Source organism: Notothenia coriiceps, unplaced genomic scaffold, assembly GCF_000735185.1.
Source record: "Notothenia coriiceps isolate Sejong01 unplaced genomic scaffold, NC01 NC01_scaffold00037879, whole genome shotgun sequence".
NCBI lineage: Eukaryota > Metazoa > Chordata > Actinopteri > Perciformes > Nototheniidae > Notothenia > Notothenia coriiceps.
The window spans coordinates 58,326-81,549 of NW_011370580.1; the positions used below are offsets into that span (position 1 = coordinate 58,326).

General features: G+C 40.2%; 2 protein-coding genes across 2 annotated transcripts; both read right to left on the minus strand.

Annotated features, from left to right (window-relative positions):
* Positions 1 to 577: 577 nt before the first annotated feature.
* Positions 578 to 1,740, minus strand: cunh15orf61 (chromosome unknown C15orf61 homolog). Its single transcript, XM_010797382.1, has 2 exons — positions 810 to 1,740; positions 578 to 706 (listed from the first exon to the last, which is right to left on the minus strand). The coding sequence occupies exons 1-2, from the start codon at positions 1,150 to 1,152 to the stop codon at positions 579 to 581; spliced, it is 471 nt and encodes a 156-aa protein (XP_010795684.1). The 5' UTR covers positions 1,153 to 1,740; the 3' UTR covers position 578.
* A 14-nt stretch (positions 1,741 to 1,754) lies between these two features.
* On the minus strand, positions 1,755 to 23,094 carry iqch (IQ motif containing H). Its single transcript, XM_010797383.1, has 21 exons — positions 22,928 to 23,094; positions 22,535 to 22,657; positions 22,334 to 22,428; positions 21,836 to 21,911; positions 21,448 to 21,567; positions 19,631 to 19,733; positions 19,197 to 19,277; positions 18,728 to 18,906; positions 18,071 to 18,610; positions 16,609 to 16,675; positions 15,534 to 15,617; positions 15,265 to 15,449; positions 14,109 to 14,381; positions 13,581 to 13,769; positions 9,058 to 9,178; positions 8,554 to 8,840; positions 5,447 to 5,608; positions 4,042 to 4,164; positions 3,395 to 3,456; positions 2,816 to 2,924; positions 1,755 to 2,692 (listed from the first exon to the last, which is right to left on the minus strand). Exons 1-21 carry the CDS (start codon positions 22,976 to 22,978, stop codon positions 2,636 to 2,638), a joined length of 3,087 nt encoding a protein of 1,028 aa, XP_010795685.1. The 5' UTR covers positions 22,979 to 23,094; the 3' UTR covers positions 1,755 to 2,635.
* Between the last annotated feature and the right edge of the window lie 130 nt (positions 23,095 to 23,224).

Here is a 23,224-nt window from a genome sequence, read left to right on the forward strand (position 1 = left end):
AATAAATGAGCCAGGGTTATTTAAATTCCTAAATTTGTCACGCAAAATGAAGCAACAGTGTCAAATAAATAACACCACCTGGTATCGGTTATATGAATTATTAATACTTTTAATCTTGAAGATAGTGTCTCCATAAAAAAAGAAGAAGATTCATCTAGGGAAGCTGGCTGACCCTTATAGGCATGTGTAAAGGTAATGTTGCCTAAAAAAAAAACATATATCTTTAAAGTAATGTTGTATAATTTAATAATTCTTGCAAAAATACACTTTCACGCAGCGTTCACAACATCCCTGTGAAAACATACAGGAAAAGCAGTCTAGAAATCCTAAACCATTCAATTTTAATGGAAAGCTAGTCAGTATTGTATGTCCGTGTAATAACATGCTTAAGTGACTCCTCCTATGCAACTTTTAAATATTAAATAATTAAACACAAATGAACCTGTGCAGTCGCATGAGTCACACAATACAGCACTTTTGTTTACATAGGTCCAGCAGAACATCATGGGGAAATGTAGTAAACACAGCAGCTTGGCAGACAAGAGTCTCTGAAAAAAACACTTAAATAAGTATTTTGTTTAGAACTGTGCTCCTTCATCTTCTTTGTAGGCGAAATAGACTGTGACGGGTCCAACACTTGTTTGCACTGTTTCTGCAGCTCCCACCACCATCCAGCAGCCGATGCCATAGGCCAAACAAGGGATGCCTGCAAATAATGAACCCATTGATTAGTTAATATCCGAAGTGTTTGAAAATGAAATATATGTATTTTGTGGGAATAAGGTAGAGGATTAAAGATGTTCACTGACCTAGGTTAAGAACTTTCAAAATGGTAAAAAACTTGTCTTCATAGTCCAGGTTCTGATGAGGTGCTTTGGAGCAGTGATACTTTATAAAGGGGAAGCAGCCTGTCCTCAGTATCTGGTAGTTGGATCCCTGGACTCTAAAGTTAAAGTTGGACAGTCCGAACTGGTCATTGTGCACGGAGCTGTAGCGGACACAGAATGAGGTCCAGGGCGGGAGTTTGCGCTGCAGCAGGTGGCAGGTCAGCACCTCTGAGGCTGCGGGCCGCGGGCCTGTCCTGCCCAAAGTGCTCGGAAACAGGGCGAGCTTTATAAAGACACCGTGGACCTTCCTCAAAAACTCCCTCATGACTTTAACTGAGAGGAGAATGATTCACCTTATTCTGCTGTTCGTGTTTTTAACTGGGCTGCATGCTAACAAGCTAGACAGAGCTCAGACTAGCTATTAAATGTACAGACCTAAGCTCATGTACCACATCACAACTTCTACACGTCCTTCAAAGCAGTGGGACCATGAGTGGGACGCTGCATAGTGTGCACACAGGACAACCAACGTGAGCTAAAGACAGCACGCAAAACAACACGGTGCTAGCTAAACACGTGTTTCTGCTGCAGATATTCCGTTACACACACGTCCCGATACACATGCTTAACATATATTAAACGTTATCTTAACCTGCAGAGGTGTGTGTGTGTGTACAGAGCAGCTCTGTGCACTCAGTGCTGTGGTATTTGCTCTGACCTGGTGCTCCTGCTAAAGTCCTCCGATTGGAAACGCAGTGCTGCTAAGCTGTTCCTCTTCTACAGCATTAGCTGCTACAACCTGTATTTTACTGATGCGCTCACCTGTTCAGCGGGTATGAGTCTTGTGTCATGTGACAGTTCAGCTTGCACTATACTCAAACCACTCTATGCAACAACAAACGTGAAAAAAACAAATTAGCTTCAAGGTTTTATTTGTAACTGACATGATACACACGTGTGTGAAGTCAGCCTAATGAATGACATACTATGACTAATAACTAGTAATATTCTTTTTGTATACATTGTTAGTAGCTTTCTGTATTATTTTTATATTAACAGATTTATGCAGATAAGTATTTGCTTGCTATCCTTACTATTGATTCAAATAAACCTTTGCAACTTTTATAACTGATCCCAGTAGCAATGCACGATTTGTTGGTGCCTGATCATCAAGAATGTTGTCATACACAATAGATCCACTCGAATACACTGAAGCATTTCCTGAAATATTTCAAAGAACATTGAACAGTCTGCTGTAATTCATATGTTATTCCACAAACCACAGCTAAACCAACATTTCTCCATATCAACCAGAATTAATGAATACATTGAAGAAACAGCACACATGTTCAAGCCAATTTGCATACAACATATTGTACATGTTTTCATTAAAATATATACATTGGTTTGATGATGATGATGATGTTTAAATCTTTGAAACCAATCTACAGAACATGAAGATAAGTTAAGTAGCTGTGCAGAAAATGGTGTGCTTGTTCTCAAATTCTTGAATGAACCATACTTTAAACCCCAGTTTCCTGCATGTCTTTAAAGCTGCCATTTTCCAATAGTGAATTATATGTAGGCAGTTAAAACAGATGATAAAACTAAATAATAAAATATGATAAAGGTTCATGGCAAAATCTGACAATGTTTCAGGGACTTATTTAGCTATCAACAATGATCTCCATCTTCGGTGAATCATGTATTCAAAGTATAATAGTACATTAAAGCTGGCAAAGACAAGAAGACTTAACTTGGTATGAGCAATGTTAGTATATTGGTGAAGCAGGTTTATCCTCCACTGCTCACATCTTGTTCTGAACAGTCATCTGCAGTACGTCTTCTACTTCCTTGATCAGATACTAACAAATAAAAAATAAATGAAACAAGTTAAATGACTGCCATCCAGCTGACGAGAGCTTGACTCAAAGATGAACGTTTCATGATGTATATGAGGAGGGATCGTTAAGTCATTAACACGGTACCTTAAAATTGGTTTCTCCTTGCATGTTAGAGGGCGATATCTCCTGATGAATGACTGACAGATTCCGAGCAAAGGTCACCAGAGCTCCCTGGAGATCTTCTGAGACGGCTCTGTTAACGACGACCCAAACAAACGAGTTTACTAATGTCCCCCATGCTGCCAGCTAAGAAACAATCACCTTGCTCATGTGATGGTGCTGCTAAATGAAACTTTCAGCAGACAACATCTTCAGTCTTCTGGGGGATGAGCACAGCTTGATTGAACTGTTACAGCACTGTGCAGGCTAAAGGATTTGAGTGATAAATATGTTAAATAACCCTCTGCCTAACAACTTCTAGAGTTTGTAACAACATTTACAAAGCCAGAGGTGGCATGTTAATCCTCTAAACGAATTGTCTTTTGTCTCAGTCTGTAGAGGTCTTTTATCCACCTAATCCTCTACTGTTTATTTGCTTGTCTATTAAACAGAGAGTGCAAACAAACCCTAATGTGTTCAGGATTCTTCCTACTGCTTTTTTACCCTGAATGTCATGAATACTGTAATAATGTTTATACATTTGATGCAAAAACAAATACTCACATCATTCCCATCCTGCATCTCTCACTGCCGTCGTAAACAGCAAAAATGGTGCCTTGCTTCCTCTGAAATGTTAGAGCCAGAAACACACAGCCAAAAGATAGCTCCATCAACACTAGTGTAAATAAAAAAAATACTCTGAGCCAGCATCACTCTCTTATTCAACTGCCAGACTTGTGATGTTCAGTTAAAGATCAAAATCAATTTGATTCAATCTTTTTTATTTCATACATTCTGCTTCCTTGCCACAACCTGGCCTGTGCATTTCCCACAATGCAACTGGATTGCAGTTTGATCAAAGATGGGGGTGTGTTATTTAGCCTCAACCTGCTAGCCTCTAGAGCAGATGAGAAGTGGAGATAAGAGGTTTCATAATTACATTTCTGTCTGGCTTCACGCACCCATAGGTATTCTTTTTATTTTCAAACCCAACCAACACTGACTCAAGTCACATCACTCATTTCAACTTATCAAACTTTGTGAACCTCCCTCTGGAGCAACAAAAGGCTTTTCACATCTTTTTGGTAAGCAAACTTGGATTTATAAAGTCTATAGAGTTCCACTTTACATTCCATTTTACGCTAAGCTGCAAAATGAAAACAAAAATAAAGATAATAATAAAGGCAAGCAGATACATTTGGGGATTTTACCTTCATGTTAAATCCTATACCATGAGCCTTGCACACCATAAGGAACACATCATGGTATAACATGGAAAGGTTTGAGTGAAACAAGTGGCTCCCAATAACTGCATAACGAGGAACCACAGGAGGCTGTAACAAAAGAAAAATAAGAAACAAGAAATGATATAGAATATAATGGTTAGCATACGGCTCTGTATAAATCTAAAATGAGACAATACCTTTATGTCCTATTACATTTGGATTTAAAGTAGGTGGTGTGTGTAAGCGAAGTAGCGATGGCTGAACCCCATACACATGTCCTTAGGGTCACTGTTGAGTTTGGGGAGTGTGTGTGATTAGTAAACATGATGAGTGTGGGGCACATGTGGTAAACTGTTGGGCCTTTCTTAATTAACTGCGGGGAGCAACAATTAATGTTTAGAAGACATGCCAAGTACAAGATGAGCTTAATTGTATGATGCCAATCAAAGAAACCACAGTTTGAGGAGTGCAAATGTTGGCATTTTGTTTGAGACAAAAGCACTGGCCAATGCACAAAAGGACGACTCGCCGCACACGATACATATCACGATAACAGAGCGGTTCTGAGCATGCGAGTATAAGTAACACTAGAGAGGTTGATTACTTAAAAGTGGCAGGGCTCAAGAGGATAAAAATGGTCCTGGTTCTCAGGCACCTCTGGGAGACAAAAGAGCAGGCCTAAGCCCCTGTGAGCCGAGGAGATCGCCCATAACTCGCCGTGCTGGGTGTGTGTTAGCGGTTGTCAAACATAGGACCCTCACACAAACAATAAAAGTGCCCAACAGGGATTTAATTGTGTTTGTAATATGCAGGGCGCTAATGATGGCCACTGCTGAAGCCATTAACCACTGCTGTGGCTCAACTGCTGCACCGAAGCATCAGGCCACCCACTAAATGAACGCTTGATAAAATAATACAAGTCGCAGATTAACAAGCGTAAACTGAGGCATACTGCTAATAAAAGAACTCTATTGTTTAAGGCCTGGCACCAGGTTGATGAGGTGTTCAAGCATGCATACACATGCATAATGAAAATGGTATGAATTATTAATGTGTTGATTATTTAGGCTCATCTATCAAAATGATAATGAATTCAGCACCTAAACACCAATTGAGCTCAGTGCGTAATTACAGTATTTAGTTGTATTTAACAAAATGAGGAGCAAAACATTGATCTATCTTTGTGATTACTGTAATCGTATAATAATATCCTCTAAAAGTCTCTGCTTGCTTAGAGCTGGTTTCTTCTAGGACTACATTTAACAACAAAATGAGCCACTGTAGGAAAATACAACTTCAAATATAGCATTTTAAATCCACCTTTTGTTTAAGAAAAAATGAAACATTTCAAATATGATTAACTGTACGGTAAGCAAATATAAAATGGTACTTTGGCTGCAGTCTGGTGTTCGCAGCCTTTCTCTTCTCTTTCTCTCATTGGCACTTCTAAGCAGCCTGTGTGGAAATTCAGCGTTCCTCCAGTCATCATCAGAAGCATCTGGGTCATGGCCAGATTGTCACTGTATGTGAGGTCCAGATCAATAGCCCACACCTGCACACAAGACATTGTTAACTATGTGTCACAGCAGAGAAAAACACACACTATAAAACGTACATTTCAATTTAATCACAAAAATGGAACGTCAAAGTATTTCACCCACAGATCCTTATAAAGAGAGGGGTCAGTACCTTTTAATCCTTACGTGTTGAGAGGCAGGGGAAAGGAAAACACGGTTAATGGTGTGTGCTCGACAGATTTGGGTAATTCAGTTGTGGAATGACACGTGCACAAAGTAGATCCTTTGCTGCGGTTGGGTTCAGCTTGCCTTGGGCTAGTTAGTTTGGCACAGGTCTGATGAGCTAAGTTCAGATATGTATAGTAAATGGCATCATTATAAGTATATTAAGGGGTCAGGTATGGTCGTAGCCTTCCGCTTAAACAGGGCTAATTTTCCCAATAATAACCTAATAGCTATGTCCTCTCTTCAAAAGTGGCAAATAAATCACTGGTGAAGGAGTTGTTAATAACTAAGTGGCAGTCGGCTGCCTCCTTTTGCTGTTCCTATTTGTCAAAGTAAACGCTCCTGCCACTGAATGCAAATGGCTGCCTGTCTGAACCGCGCAGTCTCTGTAACCTGAGCACTATATCTCCACTAACACATGGATATCAGACCATATACAGTAATTCTCTTATAAGCCGAATATCTTTTTTTCCTATTCAAATACATTGCGAAACAAATGTCATAGCATATGGCTGAAATTGACACATTTTTGTATCTAATAATCGGACCGTTTTTATCCAATTAAGTGAGAAAACATGCATTTTTGTTTGAAATATAAGGAAATGATCAATCAATAAACGAGTCCTTTAGAATAAATAAATAGTTTCAAAGCTATAATAAATGTGTTCATTTTCAAAAGTGTGTCATACATAAAAGTACTACTTATACCAATAAATCATATTAAGGTATAGCCCAAATGATGTGATAAAATATTAATGACAAAAGTGTTTTCTATTATGTTAGAATAATTGATGTAATGTGAACTATAATGTTGTTGAGTTACATAGCCATTGCTTATGATTTGTAAGGCACCGATTTGTTGTGATTTGAGCCTTTGACTATTCTAAAAATGCATTCAAGGCAAAACAGATGAAGAGATTATACAGTATATGCAGAAGGTGTTATAAACAACACACAATAAAACGACTGCAAACTGTGAACATTCATGTTTAGCAAAGGCAAGCTGTATGTTTTGCACTCAGCCCTCTTTACTGTCAGCAGCAGTGGACAGTGCTGGTCTCTAAGCATCAGGTTGATACCTGGGCCTGAGTGACGGACACACTCCACCGCACCATTCACTCAACTCACTAAAAATCATACTCCGATGTCTCATTGTCGCTCTTAACAAAGCCGTGGGAAATGTAAGCCTGGATTGTACCTGTTTTCTATTGCCTTGCATTTTCATTAAAAACCCTGATGCTGCAGCTGGGGCCCCGCCGCTCCACAATGTGAGGAGAGACTGCAAGGGCAAACATATGTGACCCACTTCTTCCCATCAAATAAAGTAGGCAGCTTTTAGCAACAGGTTTGAATCTAAATTGATGTTTAAATCCAGACAGGTTTGCCCATGTGGCTCTGCTCTGTCTGTGTGTGGGGAGATGGTTAAGAATCTGTCTTCAATGTTCCTGCTCTATTGAAGCACATGCTGTTTATAGTCTGTTCTTAATTATGCTGTCAGTGAATCCCATTCAATTTTGGGTCAACGTTGAAACTGAAAATGAATTTTAATGCTGTCATTATCACGATAATTTCCTTATTTGAGTGAACCAAAAATTGCAATTTAGTGACATAATGACCTTTTGAAAAATATGGTTGCATATATTAATCCCCCCCCCGCACCCTATAATAGGGTGAGATATGTTTATTCTTACCTTAAAATACTTACTGTGTGATAAATCCACAATCCATAAAAACACAAAAATGTTTCTGTTCCAAAAACGTAAAGAACAAATAATATTGATGCAATAAAATGTATAATTTTAAAGTTTTAAGATTAAAATAGCATTGTCTGAACACGCTTTTGCCCACACTGTTTGTTTTAACATCTGATCCATAAGAGACTACCCTCTAGTGGCAAGCATGCCCTAAATAGCATCATCTTCAAATATATCTTTTATATATGGAAAGACATTATGAATGCTAACAGTGAAGAAAAAAAACATGAATAGATTTGTTGAAATGTCCTTCAAAGAGGAGTGTATTTGTATCAAAGAAAAAATATATACAAAACACATTCAGTGTCTATTTTTATACCCTTTTGAAAAAACTGTTAAGTAGCCCTAGTGCCTTCTCCACCATTTTTCTGGTTTAGTATTTTATAAACCATATTATAAACAAAGCATTTCATTTCACAGCTCTGGATCAATAAGCAGTCAATGTAGCCACATGTTAGGAGCAGAGGTTAAACCATCATAAACCAGCCCATTTCCAATACCATAAATCAAGTAGGTTTCAACAAAACTTAATCCTGACAAATGAGATGAGGCTTCGCTGGTGCCTCGCTATAATAACAAGACACATTTCAGCAGAGCGCGGCAGGTAAGCAGCGAGGGGTTAAACACTGACAGGGCATCCCTGTGAAGCTGCCAAATCACTTTAGAATGACCTATTGTCTGAAAGATAGGTGCCTCTGAATTTCTCCACACTGTGAGGTTAAAGGGCAAGTCTTAAATGGTAGAATCAGTGTATCGACACGATAACACCTGACAGTTTATTAGATGGCCTGGTGACACATTTGGTCCCTGCACCCACTGTTTGCCTTTCCTGCTTTCAGAATCCCAGGGGAGCAGTAGGGGAGACACTCTGCTCAAATGGATCCCCAATCCAGCCTAAACATTGATCTGTCTCACCAATATGTTGAAATGGAGAACTTTGACACCATATGCTGCAACAGCCCAGACCATATTTACCGTGGTAGCATGAGCCTGCGTCTCACCTTTTGCTCCATGGTGTTGGGGTTCAGAAAGGCAGCCAGGTCCACGGAGACATACCCTACGATGAGGTGCTGCAGACAGGCCTGGCCCACACGCATGCAGATGGATTGCAAGGTCTGTGGCTGTACAGAAGTCTGAGGGACAGTGGAGCCTATAGCTTCCAGCTGACAGGAGCCGTGAAGCTGGTCTCCGCAGGACAGCATGGTCACCCCCCCCCCGGGCTTCAGCAGCAGATCTACCGTCAGACAGGTGACACAGTCTGAGGGGGGGTAGGCCTCCACCACACCGCCTGGACACACAGCGACAGAAGAGAAAAATAAAAACGTTACCAATCATGCAGCAGCTGTTTAACAACCAACAGCAGCAGCATGAACATTATTAAGCTTGTCAGGTCACATAGGTAACATCTGGGAACTAGGAAGGACATAGGAAATTACTATTAACCTATTCGAAATAGTTGTATTTGGAGGTAAAAAGCATTCAGTGCCTTACAATAGGTATCTGACCTTGCCTGAGGAAGGTCTCCAGGAAGCAGGCCCAGGTGGAATAGCAGGAGGTTTTAACAGGCTGGGCGTAACGGGACAGCCACTCTGGGATTTCATCTAAATATCGAGGCAGCACAGACTCCTGCAGGAAGAAAGTTAGGGTGCATACATTAGGGAAAATGCTTTGGGGACAGATCAGAGGACATTATGTATGTTTGTTATTCAAAACACAAGACAATAACAAGTCCTGGATACTTTATGTGTCTCATTATCAAACTCTCTAGGTGTCGAGCACATTATTGGGAATGCCCTTGTGTTATCCGGATGACTCCAGTGACTGCTTGTTATCCCCGAGACCTTTGGTGGCTGCTTCAATTTCTGTGCGAGTGTCTGATGGATACCCCGGGAAGGTCTACCTGTGAGTGACAGCCTATTATCAGAAGGCCTCGGGAGTCTAATGGCTTTAACTCACAGCCACAGAGACAGCACCTGCCCTCAATAACAACTCCCTCCACTGGGCAGCTGATGAATGCCTAAGCTAACCTCATCTATCTGGGGATCAATCAGGGCTTCACTGGGATCGATATTACTCTTGTTTCTGTAACTAGGAAATGCCATAATGGTTTCGCCACTTAATTATGCTGATAATTTCTTACTTTTGTTTTGGATGTCCTCTAAAACAGTTGGGCGACTCAAGTACACGGTTACCTCTGACACGGCTGTAATAGAGTTAAAGTTACACCAACGACACCACTTAACCTTAAGCTATCATTTTATATCATCAGTTTATTGTGTTATAAATCTACAATGAAGGTGTGTATGAAGCGCCCAGAGTGTTATTTTAAATACAGGTTTCTGTATGTAACAATGTCTGTGTACTTAATTTAGTCATACACAATAAAATATGTGAAGCCGGTCTGAGAGATGACTGAAGTCTGAATGGATATAATGTCTTTGTTCTTTCATCGTTCTATCTGGAGCGTTACTTTGTTTTGAGTGTATGCTGTCGGGCTTCACTGGAGACAGGGCTGGAGATTATGCTGTTGATATTCCAGTCATGTAACAGCCATCATCATATTCAAGTACTGTAAGAGGCGAGGTCAAATGCTACACAGTGATTCCCCCTATACAAACCATAAAGCACACAATGGTGCGGCAAAAAGTGTAAGGGAACGGTTGTCATTTTCAACGGAAGAGCAAGCTCACCCCAGGACTTTGCCTATGCAGTTCACAGAAACAGCAGGACAGAGGGAAAAGACAGAGAGGTATTTTGCAATAAATTATTTGGACTTAAACTGCGTACAGTACCCTGTGATAGGATTCAGGCTTTGCTTGGTGTCCACATAAAGACAAGCAATCTGGTCATAAATAAAATAGATGTAGCGCTGCCTCTTTCTCTCTCTATTACATGTTGAAACGACCGAAAAGCAACACTAAGTCTCTGGAATAAAAAGTCATACATTCTTTATGAATATTCATTTTCTGTAGCACTGTCCCACCAAAGCTTTGACTTCAATATAAAAGGCTATGACTCATTTGATGTGCAATAGTAAATGACATATTGTTACCACATTCCCCCTCATCCCTGGTTGAGTTTAACATCTTGCTACATTCCCTCTGCTTGCACCAAAAGCACTTATTACCTCCAGTGACATGAAACTAAATTCAAAGCAAACATGAGCCACAGGAAATGTTTAAGCAACTTATTAAGGTTAATTCAGGTTAATGATGTTAAGGCAGATGATTATATATTTAAACTCCTCCATGCAACCGCAGACTGAACACTATTTAGACAGTAAACATCTGTACAAAATGTCCCGGTACATCTACGATGGTAGTGATTATCAAATGACCCATTTCGTTGACAAACTTAACCTAAATAAGGTGTTGCTCAAGATCTGTTTGTACACAGCGTGACAAAAAGAAATACTCCATCTGTTGACGCTATTAGGTGTAATTTTTACCCTCTTGTGCCTAATGATCCTTATGCAAGCTGTGTGAGCGCTTTAGTGTGTGTGTGTGGGCCCCTTCAGGCGTTGCATGGGTGCAGATCTACATGTCTTTAACCTCTCTCTGTGTAAATGCTGAACGAGGCCTGGGGGCTTTCTGCAGGCTGGAACATTGTGCTGCAGGCTGTGGGCCTCACAACATTCAGAGGAACAAACACATCTCCTAAAGCTCAGTGGAAGCTCAGTGTGGATGCAAACCCTCCTCCTTCCTGTTGTAGCCTTTAAGGCTTTCTTTTACATCGCCAGAAGGGATTGTTGGTATTATTCTGAAGGACCACATGGTATTCTTCTTCCTGCTGAGCCCTTCAGAACAAGCAATAATTACAAAAATATGCACACAGTGTTTGTAGACTAAGGCCAAGTATCATTTGGATCTCCTCTCTATTTTATGGTGAATATAAAGGGTGTTAGATATTAAACTGAATAGTACATACACTCCGAGCATCACTTATTATTTTATGGTTTTGGTAATTATGAATGAATTTTTAAAATGCTTAATTTGACCATATCTGTTGATAAATAATTCATTAAATGTACACAATTACATAAACATAGCTTCAGACATCTATTGCCTAAATGCTTGCAAATGTTCAGTATCTATCTTATTCAATAGCTTTCATTGCTGTTGCAATTAGGTCTACTTCTTTTCTGTAAAGTGCTACGTTAATGAGTGTTATATCTCAAAATATATGTCCATCTACAGCTTCTGCTGTGAGGAGAGGATAGCGATAACGATATCAAATATTCATATGTATCTATGTAATCAACAACACTATCTGTAATCTTTCAGTATATAGAGCCAAATTGCTTCCTTCAACACACGTACAACAGCAGAAGGACGATGTTCTACATTTAAGGGGCAAACACATTTTAAGGGGAAAACAATGTCATGAAAAAAAATCATGCAATGAGGAGCACAGGATGTGGGCTTTGCTTTGATTAAAAGAGCAAGGTGTAAAATAAAGGCCAGTTAAAGTGTTGTGTCCATATGGCCCAGAAGCCCCGAGGCAGTGGGCCTACACTGGGGGCCTCGGCACTCTTCCCTCTCCATGGGACCCCAGCTGGTGAAACAAACCCCATTTACTTTCCTGAGCTGCCTCAGCCACCATTATGGACCTTGGCGGTAGCTCAGCCACTCTCTGCCATAATTAACAGCACCAATGCAACAACAATTACAGCCCCGCTCCGCACATGCACTATGAATCAAAGAAGGAGCTAATAGGAACAAAACAGAGTGAGCCATAAGACGCTTGAGATGACTGCTGTTCTTTCGGATGGAATAAAAAGTAAAATCGTTGTGCTTCAAGCCCACAATCATTAGCCTGTAATTAGTTTACACAAAGCTCCCAGTTAAATGGCAAAATACGGTAATTAACACATGACAGAAAATCAAAGGCTACTTTGTAAGCATATGAGAAATAAGAGCCAGGGGCTCAGAGGCAGTGTACAGATTGCATCTGTACTAAATGAATGGCTCACCAATTATTGTTTTTTATTTTTCACGTGTTAAATCTGAATTGATTTTTCGAAGGTAAAAGCTAATGTTGATATTGTATGAAATAATTACAATATTGTACTTACTTGACTTAACACTGCACATTGTATTTGTACTCAAGTGTTGTCCTTACAAATGGATCCGACTCATCCAATAAGTGTCAGAGACAAACATCTCAATGATGCAGAGCGGTAGGTAAAAAAACATCAGCTGCAAATATGGATTTTAGTGTTTTGTGCCATTTGTACTTCAATATACTGTACTTACAGTATACTCAGAAATCAAATCGGCCTGAATCTGTGTGAAATGAATCCACAAAATAGTTTATAAATATAAACACATGTACATAGAGAGAGATGCTCTGTTGGCTAGAATGTATGTGATTATATTGTCACTGGCAGGTGAGTTAGGGCTTTACTACCATTGGACAGGCTCCTGTTCTCCCAAACACACATCGACATGAGAGAATGGATAACAGCTGTGTGTATAAACAGATATTGTATCTATTGATTTCATGTTCTGTGGCTCTGGGGACGATGCTCAAAATACTGTACTACAGGGACCAGCATTGTGACGGTGACGTTAAGACTCCTAAATGATGGCATCTCTGTGACCCCGCTGTGACCTCAGCTTTTGTTCATTCAAAACCAGAAATGAAACCAACCCCTTTTGTTTTAGCTGTCTCATCTCAATAAGGAGCACAATCTCCATTTGACTTTACTCTAATGTTATCTGTTAAGTGTCTAGTTGTTACCATGTTAGCTCTAAATGGCCAATCCCTCTCTGGTATGAGCAATACACTTTATTTTTATTGCACTTTTTGTAAAACCAGTGCTTTTGGGTGTGCTATTAAAACAAGACATAATAGTAAAGAAAACTTCAATTTAGGGAGTAATAAGGGAAATAAATGAAAACATGAAAAACATTTTTAGCAAAATAATAAAAACACTGCATAAAAGTAAGTGTGTAAAAGTGTCCTCGGAGATATGGTTCTATAGTTTATGAAAGGGGGACGATTACTAAATCCTCAGAGTCTTTACCTGAATCCATTCTGTTGTCCCCGACTCAGGACCATAGCGATGGCTCTCCTGCAGGACTCCCTTATAGCAGCTGAGATGGCAGACGTCACAGGAAGCTGTGCCACGGCCGCCATGCTCAGAGTCCATCTTGAAGAGCCAGCGCTGCACGTCAATGTTTTCAGTCATGAGCCGAGCCAGCGTTTCATGAAGCTGTAACAAAAGAAATTAAATAAAACGTACACTGAAAATACTGAAACCTCGACTTTAATTAGGGGGTATTATGTCAACACATTTCACATAACTGTATTAGGTTAACTGAAAGCAATAATATTAAGTTGAACCTTATATATTTATTTTAAACTTGTGATTATTACTTTCAACTCACCTAAATGTGAAATCTGTTGACATAATATATTTAACTAAAGTCAATGTTTACGTTTTTCTAGTGTACATTTAATACAAATCAAATGTGTTTGGTGTCACCAGGCTCTAATAAAGAAACTCAGGCTGTGTGGAGTCTTTGTATGCTTTGTGTTTTTCATCTCGGACCTGGTTTAGCGAGTAGATGTCCCCTTGACCTGGGGGCACATCAACCTCTGCCCCAGCGAAGATCCTCCTCCCTCCAGACTTGGTGCTGTAGAGTTCTGAAACAGCTGGTTCTGGAGCCAGGATGGGGACTCCTAGCTCATCAGCCACGGCCAGGTCATCAACATGGGCCACCCCACCCACAATGTAGGCCTGCTTCCCCTGGATCAGGTTCCTGATGCGCTTCAGAGTGCGCGGACTGTACTTTAGCAGCGTGGACAGGCACATGTTGCGGGTCTAGGAGAGAAGAGTGTAAAAAAAAAGAAGTGTCTTTCAAGGGTTGTTTCTTGACCTGATTTATCACTGTGTACACACAACAGATCTATTATTGTGATAGCCAGCAGGGTTTTAACCTCTCCTGTATTCCAGCAGGTTGAATTGATAAAAGCTGCCTGTGGGGGGCCTCCCCTATCCTTCACGTCTTTAATGTGTGCGAGCAATGAGCTCCTTGGGAATATAACTAATTACTTCACATCTGTATTTATTTGATCCACATGGAATTATCCCTTCTGTCACTGGCAGAATGCGCTGCCAGCCATGGGTAGCAGTGATTCATCTCAGCAACACGTCTGGCACAGTCTAACAACAAAACAGCAGGAAAATCAATAGAAAGGAATGAAGAGGGCCGTGTTGTGTCGCACATTCAATCTGTGCAAAAGGATATAAAAAGATGGATAGAGTGCTTGCATGTAAAAAAAACAATATAACAACACCTTCATTTTATTGTATTGAGGTAATCAAATTCAGATTTTTCAAGATTAAAGCAGTCAGAATAAACCGTTAATATAACATTTAAGTATTAACCAGCTGGAAACCATTATATTCATTTGAATAAAGTATAACCTTGTGTGTTTACTTCAATATAACACAAATGTTTAATTTTAAAATATGTAAACGGGACTTAAAAAGAATATTAGACACACAGTGCCAAACAATCTCCTCTAGTACCCTCTAGAGGTGGATGCACAAACTACAGAATCTTGTAGCATCCACAGTAGAATATTATCCATGTTCTACAGTACATTTTGAGATCCTGCTGAAAAACAAAATGCGAGGCTGTGAGGTTTTTTATTTTCTATGTTTATCTTTGTGGACAACATGTGGATCTAATTGATCTTACCGGGAAATAATCCACAGCCTCAGGTGTGAGGATGATGAAGCGCCTGATGGAGAGGGATGAGGCCTGCGCGCTGCCGGTATCTTCCTCGTTTGTTTCTTCATCACATTTCAGGAGGCTGGCGTAATAGTCCAGAATATCCTCCCCCAAATGTCTCGGACAGACGTAGATCACCTCCACATTTTCATCTTGGAATATCAAAAAATGATGTTGGCATTAAAAGCATACAGATGTTAATGTGTGTATATGTTGATGAGAAGGTGAACACATACCTCTAATATCACACAGTCGGCCTATTTGGACGTTCTGCAGGATGTCCAATCCCCTCAAATGTCTTCGCTGGCGCTGAGGGTATCCTGTCAGCACGAGGTCACAAAGGTAAGACTTTCAGAGGGATTCATATCAGCTCTACCTGGCCTTATTAAAAAGCTGGAGCTCATGTGTGTGAGTCTACACTTGGGGTGGTATAGATACGTCTAGGTGCAGTTTGATAATTAATGTAGCTCTATAACTCGAAGGGGCAGTGTGGGGCATGTGCTGGGCGTCCTGTTGCAGCATGTCCAGCCCCTGAGCTAAATCCAGTGGTGCCTCCAGGATCTGTCTGTCTGGATTTCTGCCTGAGAGAGAATCCTCAACTGAATCAAGGTAATTAAATGATTGGATTCATGCTAATTAACAACAATGGGGTTCAACTTTCTAATTATCCTTGCTCACACAGCACTCTCTGTAGCCACCCCAAGTGCAAATAAAGCGTTCCATCTGCTAGTAATTAGGCTTAATAATTTTAGACAATCGCTTAATGATTTACAATGCACATGCCTGATTACAGTCTAAATGTGAGTGCCATGGTGAAATTAGAACAAGAACGGATCATAGCGTGCACTCTGTGTCTGGTGGAAAAACACAGCAGCGTCTTGCTCTTTTGGGTGTGTGTTTTTTTGCAGAGCAATAAAACAAGACCTTTGTGCCTCTTGCAAATATTCAACATAATGGCTTTTCATTTGCTTAATCTGCAAATTAAATGGCGATTGAAACTAAATTGTTCAGTTCCCTGGCACGGGGACTGTCATCATCCTGTGAGTGCCTTCCTGCAGAGAGTCATTTGAACGAGACAGAGTGCCTCCACCAGGCCACAGACTGGGGCAGCAGACTGGTGAGATGGGGTGTCTGCTGCTAGATGACATGTGTGTGTTGGTGTGTGTGTGTGTGTGTGTGTGTGTGTGTGTGTGTGTGTGTGTGTGTGTGTGTGTGTGTGTGTGTGTGTGTGTGTGTGTGTGTGTGTGTGTGTGTGTGTGTGTGTGTGTGTGTGTGTGTGTGTGTGTGTGTGCAGCAGGCAGAGAAAGCTACCTAATGAAGGGATGTGGATAATGGTCCTCTTGGAGGACTGGATATGTTTCCAGTCGGCTGCCAGATGCTGGGGACGGAGAGAAGGAGTGATCAGAGAGGGGACTGCATGAATGCACACACACACACACACACACACACACACACACACACACACACACAAATCATCACTGCAGAGCTGAAAGACATCAAGCCAATCTCTCTCTGGGCTAACAGAAGCAAACCAAGCATAAAATACCACCTTAATTAAATTAAGCGTTTACTTTAGAAACATCTTCTCGCAATTAATTCAATCATCAAGGTACATGATGCGACTGCCAGGGGAAGATTAGCGGGCTTAATTAACGGGGTATGAATGTTTAAAGAGTGAGAACATACATTTAGTGCATGTATACACACACAGCCGTGTTAAAACTAGATGAACTTGTAGTCACTAATTAATGTTGTGTCAGCGCTCTTAAAGATGTTCTACCCAGATGACAGCACAGACATGACTTCTAGGCTGAATGGGAAAAATGATCAGAACATTATAAATATAAGAAAAGGGTTCCGTCATACCACTCTCATGGAGAAGAATAAATAAAAGCACATTTGTATTTATTGAGCTTTGCAATGTTCTGCTATGGCTGAAATAATATTTGTAAATTGAGGTAAATCCCTCATCTCAGCATAACAAGGCATATCTCCCCAGAAAGGGGTTTCTACATTTGTAATTGCATTATATTAAATCAGTTTATAAATACCACATTAAAGCCAAATGTCTCCAACTCAACTAATAGCTTTCCCTAATGCCACTGCAATCACAATCATTTAAGCAGCAAAACCCAAATGTTCCCTTTATAGTCTGATTTATTTTTAAAACCTTATATCAAAAACACAAAACATTTAACTATTTGAAACATCTTTAATACTTATAGCATGTCATTATTGATTTAGCTACTGCACATGTAATGTAATTGACCTTCGAAATGTAGGTAAGGCAGGGCAAGTTTATCTCTATAGCACCTTTCAACACAATGCCATTCAAAGTGCTTGAAAGATGTTAAGAGCATTAAGAAATAGTGCAGCGGAAACACATTATAAAATGGCATTTCAAAACAGTCATTAAAAAGCAAAGAGAATTCAATATGAAACATGAATAGGTTCCTTTTTTGCTCTTGTTTTTTTTAGAAAAAACAATAAACCTGTCAAACTTTTATAATTAATTTCTAAAACACACAAGCATAATGTATTATATAGATGATTTAATTTGAATAATAATTGATAGTATATCAGGTGGAACCATATATCCACATTTTGGATTTAGATGTGTTTTATTTTAATAGTCATAAATAAAAGTCTGACGATTTTTAAAAATAATGGGATAAAAAGAAAAAAAAAGGCAAGCTTTGAAAAGGTGAGCAATATGAAGTAAGACAGAGGAGGATAGAGATAGAATGAACATGTTGTGTATAAGCACCATCACCTGGGCTCTGCTGCGGTAGTTCTCCAGTTGTCTGACACGCCGAGCCTGCAGGGCCTTCCTGACTCGGATCTTCTGAGAGTACATCAGCCATGAGACAGCGATGATGCCCTCCGCCCACTTGTTCCTGCAGTGGCTCAGGTAGGCAGTCCGGGCTAAGTAGCGCCTCCAGCAGGACTGTATGTGGATGGCAGCCGCCTCCATGCCCCCCTCTCCTTTGTAGCGCTGACCTGGGCGTAAGACCAGTTCTGATACCTCCTCCCAGTTTCCAAGCACAGAGAGGAGGCCGCTGACTGGAGGAGCCTTTCTCCAACCGGTACCCAAGCTGTGGCTGAACTCCACCAGACACTCCCCGCTCACTTTGGCTAGCGGCACGGCAAAGTCCCTGAGCAGCTTTTTCAGGGCCTCCAGAGCATCCAGCACACTGCTCCAACACAAGCTAAAGCTCTGCTTAAAGTGACAGAAATCTGCTGCCAACGGGTTGATCTGACCCTTTATAATGGTAAAGGGGTATTTGATGATGTTTACGTCCACAGGTGAATTCTACAGAGCACAGGGAAACACGGGACAGGACACCAACTCACACTTTAAATCAATTGAATTATTGTCTTTGATTGCATTTTATATTTTAAAATCCACTCAAAACTAAAGTATTTTTACCTGAGGGCTTTTAGGGATAAGATCATTGGCGCCTTGCATTATACCCTCGTGGTCCTCACTTGTGGAGGCGGAGGGAGGAGGTGTCTTGGTGGTACAGAGGGGTGTGCACTCACTTCCTTTACAGGTGGATCGAGGGTCTTTTTCCCATTTGAGTTGCTTGTTACTCCTGGACCTCGAGCCTATTAGACATGACGTCACAAACCGACAGGTTCAACTTTACTCTATCAGTGGCAAAATGTTATCAATGTTGAATCAATCAGAACCTTTACAAGAACAGTGCCATTAAGGGTTTTAACCTTTATATATACAGTCTATGGTTTTAACTGAACAATACTATCAAAAACAATTACAGAACTAGCAGGAGAGCAAAACAGAAGATAAAAGGCATAATTGCATAAAAGGCCTCACTAAATATTGAACTGCCAGTGACTGGACTTTATTAGGGTCAATATGTCCGAGGAAAACCGACCTGTCTTAGAGGGATAGGAATCCTCTCTGGGGTGAAGAGAGGCAGCCTTGGGATGGATCGACGCATGAAGAAAACTTGTATCTGATGAAAAAATGAATTAAAAAAACAATCCTCAGAATATTGCACTTAGGTAAGAGTAAAAAACCAAAGCACAATAATGCTGGAAACAAGTTAATATAAGAACATGCAATTGTTTTTGATGTAACAATATAAATAATGGTGAGCATTTTGCCATATTATATCAGGATATAGTGTGTGCCTGTCAAAGTCTATATGCACTATATGTCTATATGTGTCTATATGAGCCTATATGTGGCCTGCTCCATATGGCCCCCATACACAAACTCACAGGCACGCTCAATGAAGTGAGTGTCAGTTCTTACACTCAAACAGAGGTGAGGTGTTGGTAATAAGGCGCTGAAATGTCTGCTTACCTGTCCCCATGTCTTCTTCAGGTGTTGCCAGGCTACGACGGCCCTTTGGTTCAATGGCTGGAAGAGTCACCACAGAGCGAGTGGGGACTCTCTGATGCTTTCCCTAACAGAACATTCACATAGGATCAGAGGATGTACATGTGAAATAAATAAATAACATTGAGGCAATGATTCCAGCTCCTGCTCCAGTATTTCTTTGTTTGGCCCCTTTTGAATTAAACACCTTTCTTCAGCAGCTGGAGTTCCTTCTTATAAGTGACATTGTTGTAAGTACCGGATCTAACCAACCCCTCAGCCATCAGTCTAATCCCAGCTTGTTGATGTAAGATTGAACTGGTTTTCTAGCAAACAAGTGCTAAGAAGCCTGGGATATAATAGCTTGCATCTTACAAACAATATGTTTCCTGTATTCATTAAGATTTGGAGCGAGCCATAACACTGACAATGCCAAGATCAAAACTGTCCTGCAACATATTCTAACATATTTTGATACAAAAAGTGAATCTATTGCCCTTGTTTAATATAAACACACTCAGAAAACACAAAGTTTGTGCTGCTGATCCTCCAGACTTATCCCTGAATGTCATCTTCTTGTTCTTTTCAGACCACTGAGCTCTCTGACAGACCTCAGGTAGTAGCCAGGTGCTGGGAGCATCTCCCCTCACAGGCACACATCTGTTTCAGATGGGTTTGGGAAAGGGTGGCACCTTTTTCTAAAATTGCTAAAATGCAAAAGCTCATTTCCTGGCAAGAGCGTGGTGAGGAAGAGCTGGCCTGAGTTGCAGGAGAAGGCAGCAGGCAGAGAGCCAGTGGTTAGCAGTTGGGGAAGCTACGGCTGTCTTATTGGCATGCTGGACCAGGTACCCACTTCTGTCCTGAGACAGCTGTAAACCAGCAGCCCATAGCACAGCAATCAGGCGCCTGCTTCTTTAGAAGAATGCTGATGTGCTGCAATCTGCTGCCTTCCGCTCTCTGCAGCCAGCACTTCCATCTCTCCTATATCAGAATGACAGTCTTGGCTGCTATTTCTCATGTCATGTGTAGATTACCAAAAACATATTGGAAAAGATGTGTGTAAAATATATCTAAAACTAATGTCGACCTTTGAAAAGATAAATTGATTTGCCATGACAAGAGCTGGCTGTCATCACTGAGCCAAGTGACCTTTGTGTCACTGTGTCTCTGAGCACTTGAAGCATCCATTAATACAGACACGTACCATCACTCTTCACTCCAGCATAAAGTGTCTTTTCAGGGGTTTAAGAGAGTAAGCATCAGGGAAAGGAGCAATGATACTCAATTAATCTTTGTTGCAGCAGAAACTCTTGTAATGCTTCCTAATCAAATCTTTCCTGAGGCATGTGCTGTATGTTACAATTAATATCAACAAAGACTCAAGACATAGGAATCCATTTCTCATTGTACAAAGCAAATAAATGGAGGGGCAAATTATTATTCTGATGTTGTTTGTAAAAATATACTCCACGATTCCAGATGTAGCCTCATTTCTGCGACTAATACAAAACCTTAAGTTCTCCTGGGTGTTCAGTTTTACAAAGCCAGAGTTGAATTAACTGTCACTCCCTCCATGATTGTTATGTATACTTCTCCATCTTACAACAACTTGCAGGAAATAATTATGGGAGAACACAAATCAACTATCACCTTGATTCCATAGAGTCTGAAAGGCCCAAGGGTGAGTCAAGTAGCATTTTTACAGTGTTTACTTTAAACCTGGTCGGATAACACATAACATCACATGATACTAACACAAAGTTAAATTAATATATATTTATCTTAGATCTAAGATTACTTACTGCATTTATACTCCTCTTGTTGACATCAGGTAGTGATATCCCAAATTTCTGATGCAAAATGGCTCTGTTGTGGGGGTGAGCAGGATTACACAGCAAACGCATGGTTAATGCTGACTTGTGCTGAATAAGACAAAGAGAGGAAAGGTTTTAAAACTTTAGTTAGTAATATCAAAGATTGAAATGAATGTAAAGTTCTGCTAAACATAAAGTATTCATGTGTTCATGTGCTGCTCTATCACACCATGTCTCTTTGTCTCACCTGTCTTAATGTATAGTACAAGGATATTGTTTAATGTCTAACTAACCAACCCTACAGTATATATTGTAACTTGCAACACTATACTAAGTTAAAAACTAAAAATATGAATGAACAATAATAATAACCTACCTTTTCCCCAGGTGAAGGCCCCGGAAGATCTTCTCTTTGTGGACGCACATCTGGGACACTCTCCAGAGCAGGTATCCTGTGCAATTTCAATCAATCAATCAATCAATCAATCAGTCAATCAATCAATCAATGTTTATTTATATAGCCCAATATCACAAATGTTACATTTGTCTCAGTTGACTTCACAGTGTGTACAGAATATCAGCTATCCTCTGTGTGACTTCACAGTGTGTACAGAATATCAGTATGACAATATGACACCCTCTGTCCTTAGACCCTCACATCGTACAAGGAAAAACTTCCAGAGAAAACCCCACAGTTTAAAGGGGAAAATGGGAGAAACCTCAGGGAGAGCAACAGAGGAGGGATCCCTCTCCCAGGACGGACAGACGTGCACAATTATTTCACAATTATAATACCCATCAATACCCACAATGGCATGATAAAGGAAAGTGCACTCGAGACAATCTCAACACATGTACGCTTCTCTTTACCTACCATTTTGGAATCTGCTTGTTTTTTTCCAAGTCTTCAATTCTTGGAAGAACCAACACCTGCTTAGTCACTGTTTTCAGATGATCCTCTGCATGCTTCTATTCACAATAAAATAACACAGAAGCTGTCTGCCTGTAACCAAGCTTCCTTTGTCTGATGTATGTTTTAATATCATTTTAATCAGCACTTATTTAGCATACTTACCCTGATTATACTTTCTGTTTTTCCAATGGCAGCCTCCAAGGCTTGAATGTCCAGAGTGTTTCCCCTCTCATTGGTAGTGATTTTTTCAAGACTACATTTGAGTTTTCTCAAATCCTCTTGAACCTGTAACATACACATTTCAGTGATCAAATACTGTTAACTTGACTTGTAGCTTGTTTTTGCATGTTGTTAGTTTAGCTAAATGTCAGGAGGTTTAAAAAGAAAGAACAACGTCAACGTTTATGAAACATTTAGTTAGGCCTACTGTCTGGCATGTGTTCAAAAGCAATCTTCTTATCTTGAGCAACCAACGATAACTAGCTAACAGCTACCTTAAGTCAGAAGTGTAACCTTAGTGTTAACGTTAGCTAGTAGGCAATTAGACAACATTACCTGAAACAAAACTGCTCCCAATTTATCTTCGTCATTTAGGGTGTCAGACATGTTCTTGTAATGAGCTAATAAAAACAATAATATGACTCAAACACGTGTCAGTGTCACGATATCATGATAAAGACCTGTAACAAAACATCAACTAATGTAACCAAATCAGATAGCTATAGCTACTCGTCAATGAAAAGTCTTCAAACAGTACTCGTTACCATGACAACAAGAAGCCACATTTTAGTAGTGTGTTATTTTCCCCGAGTACGAACTGCCAGACCAAACACGGAATAACTTCCGTCTTAA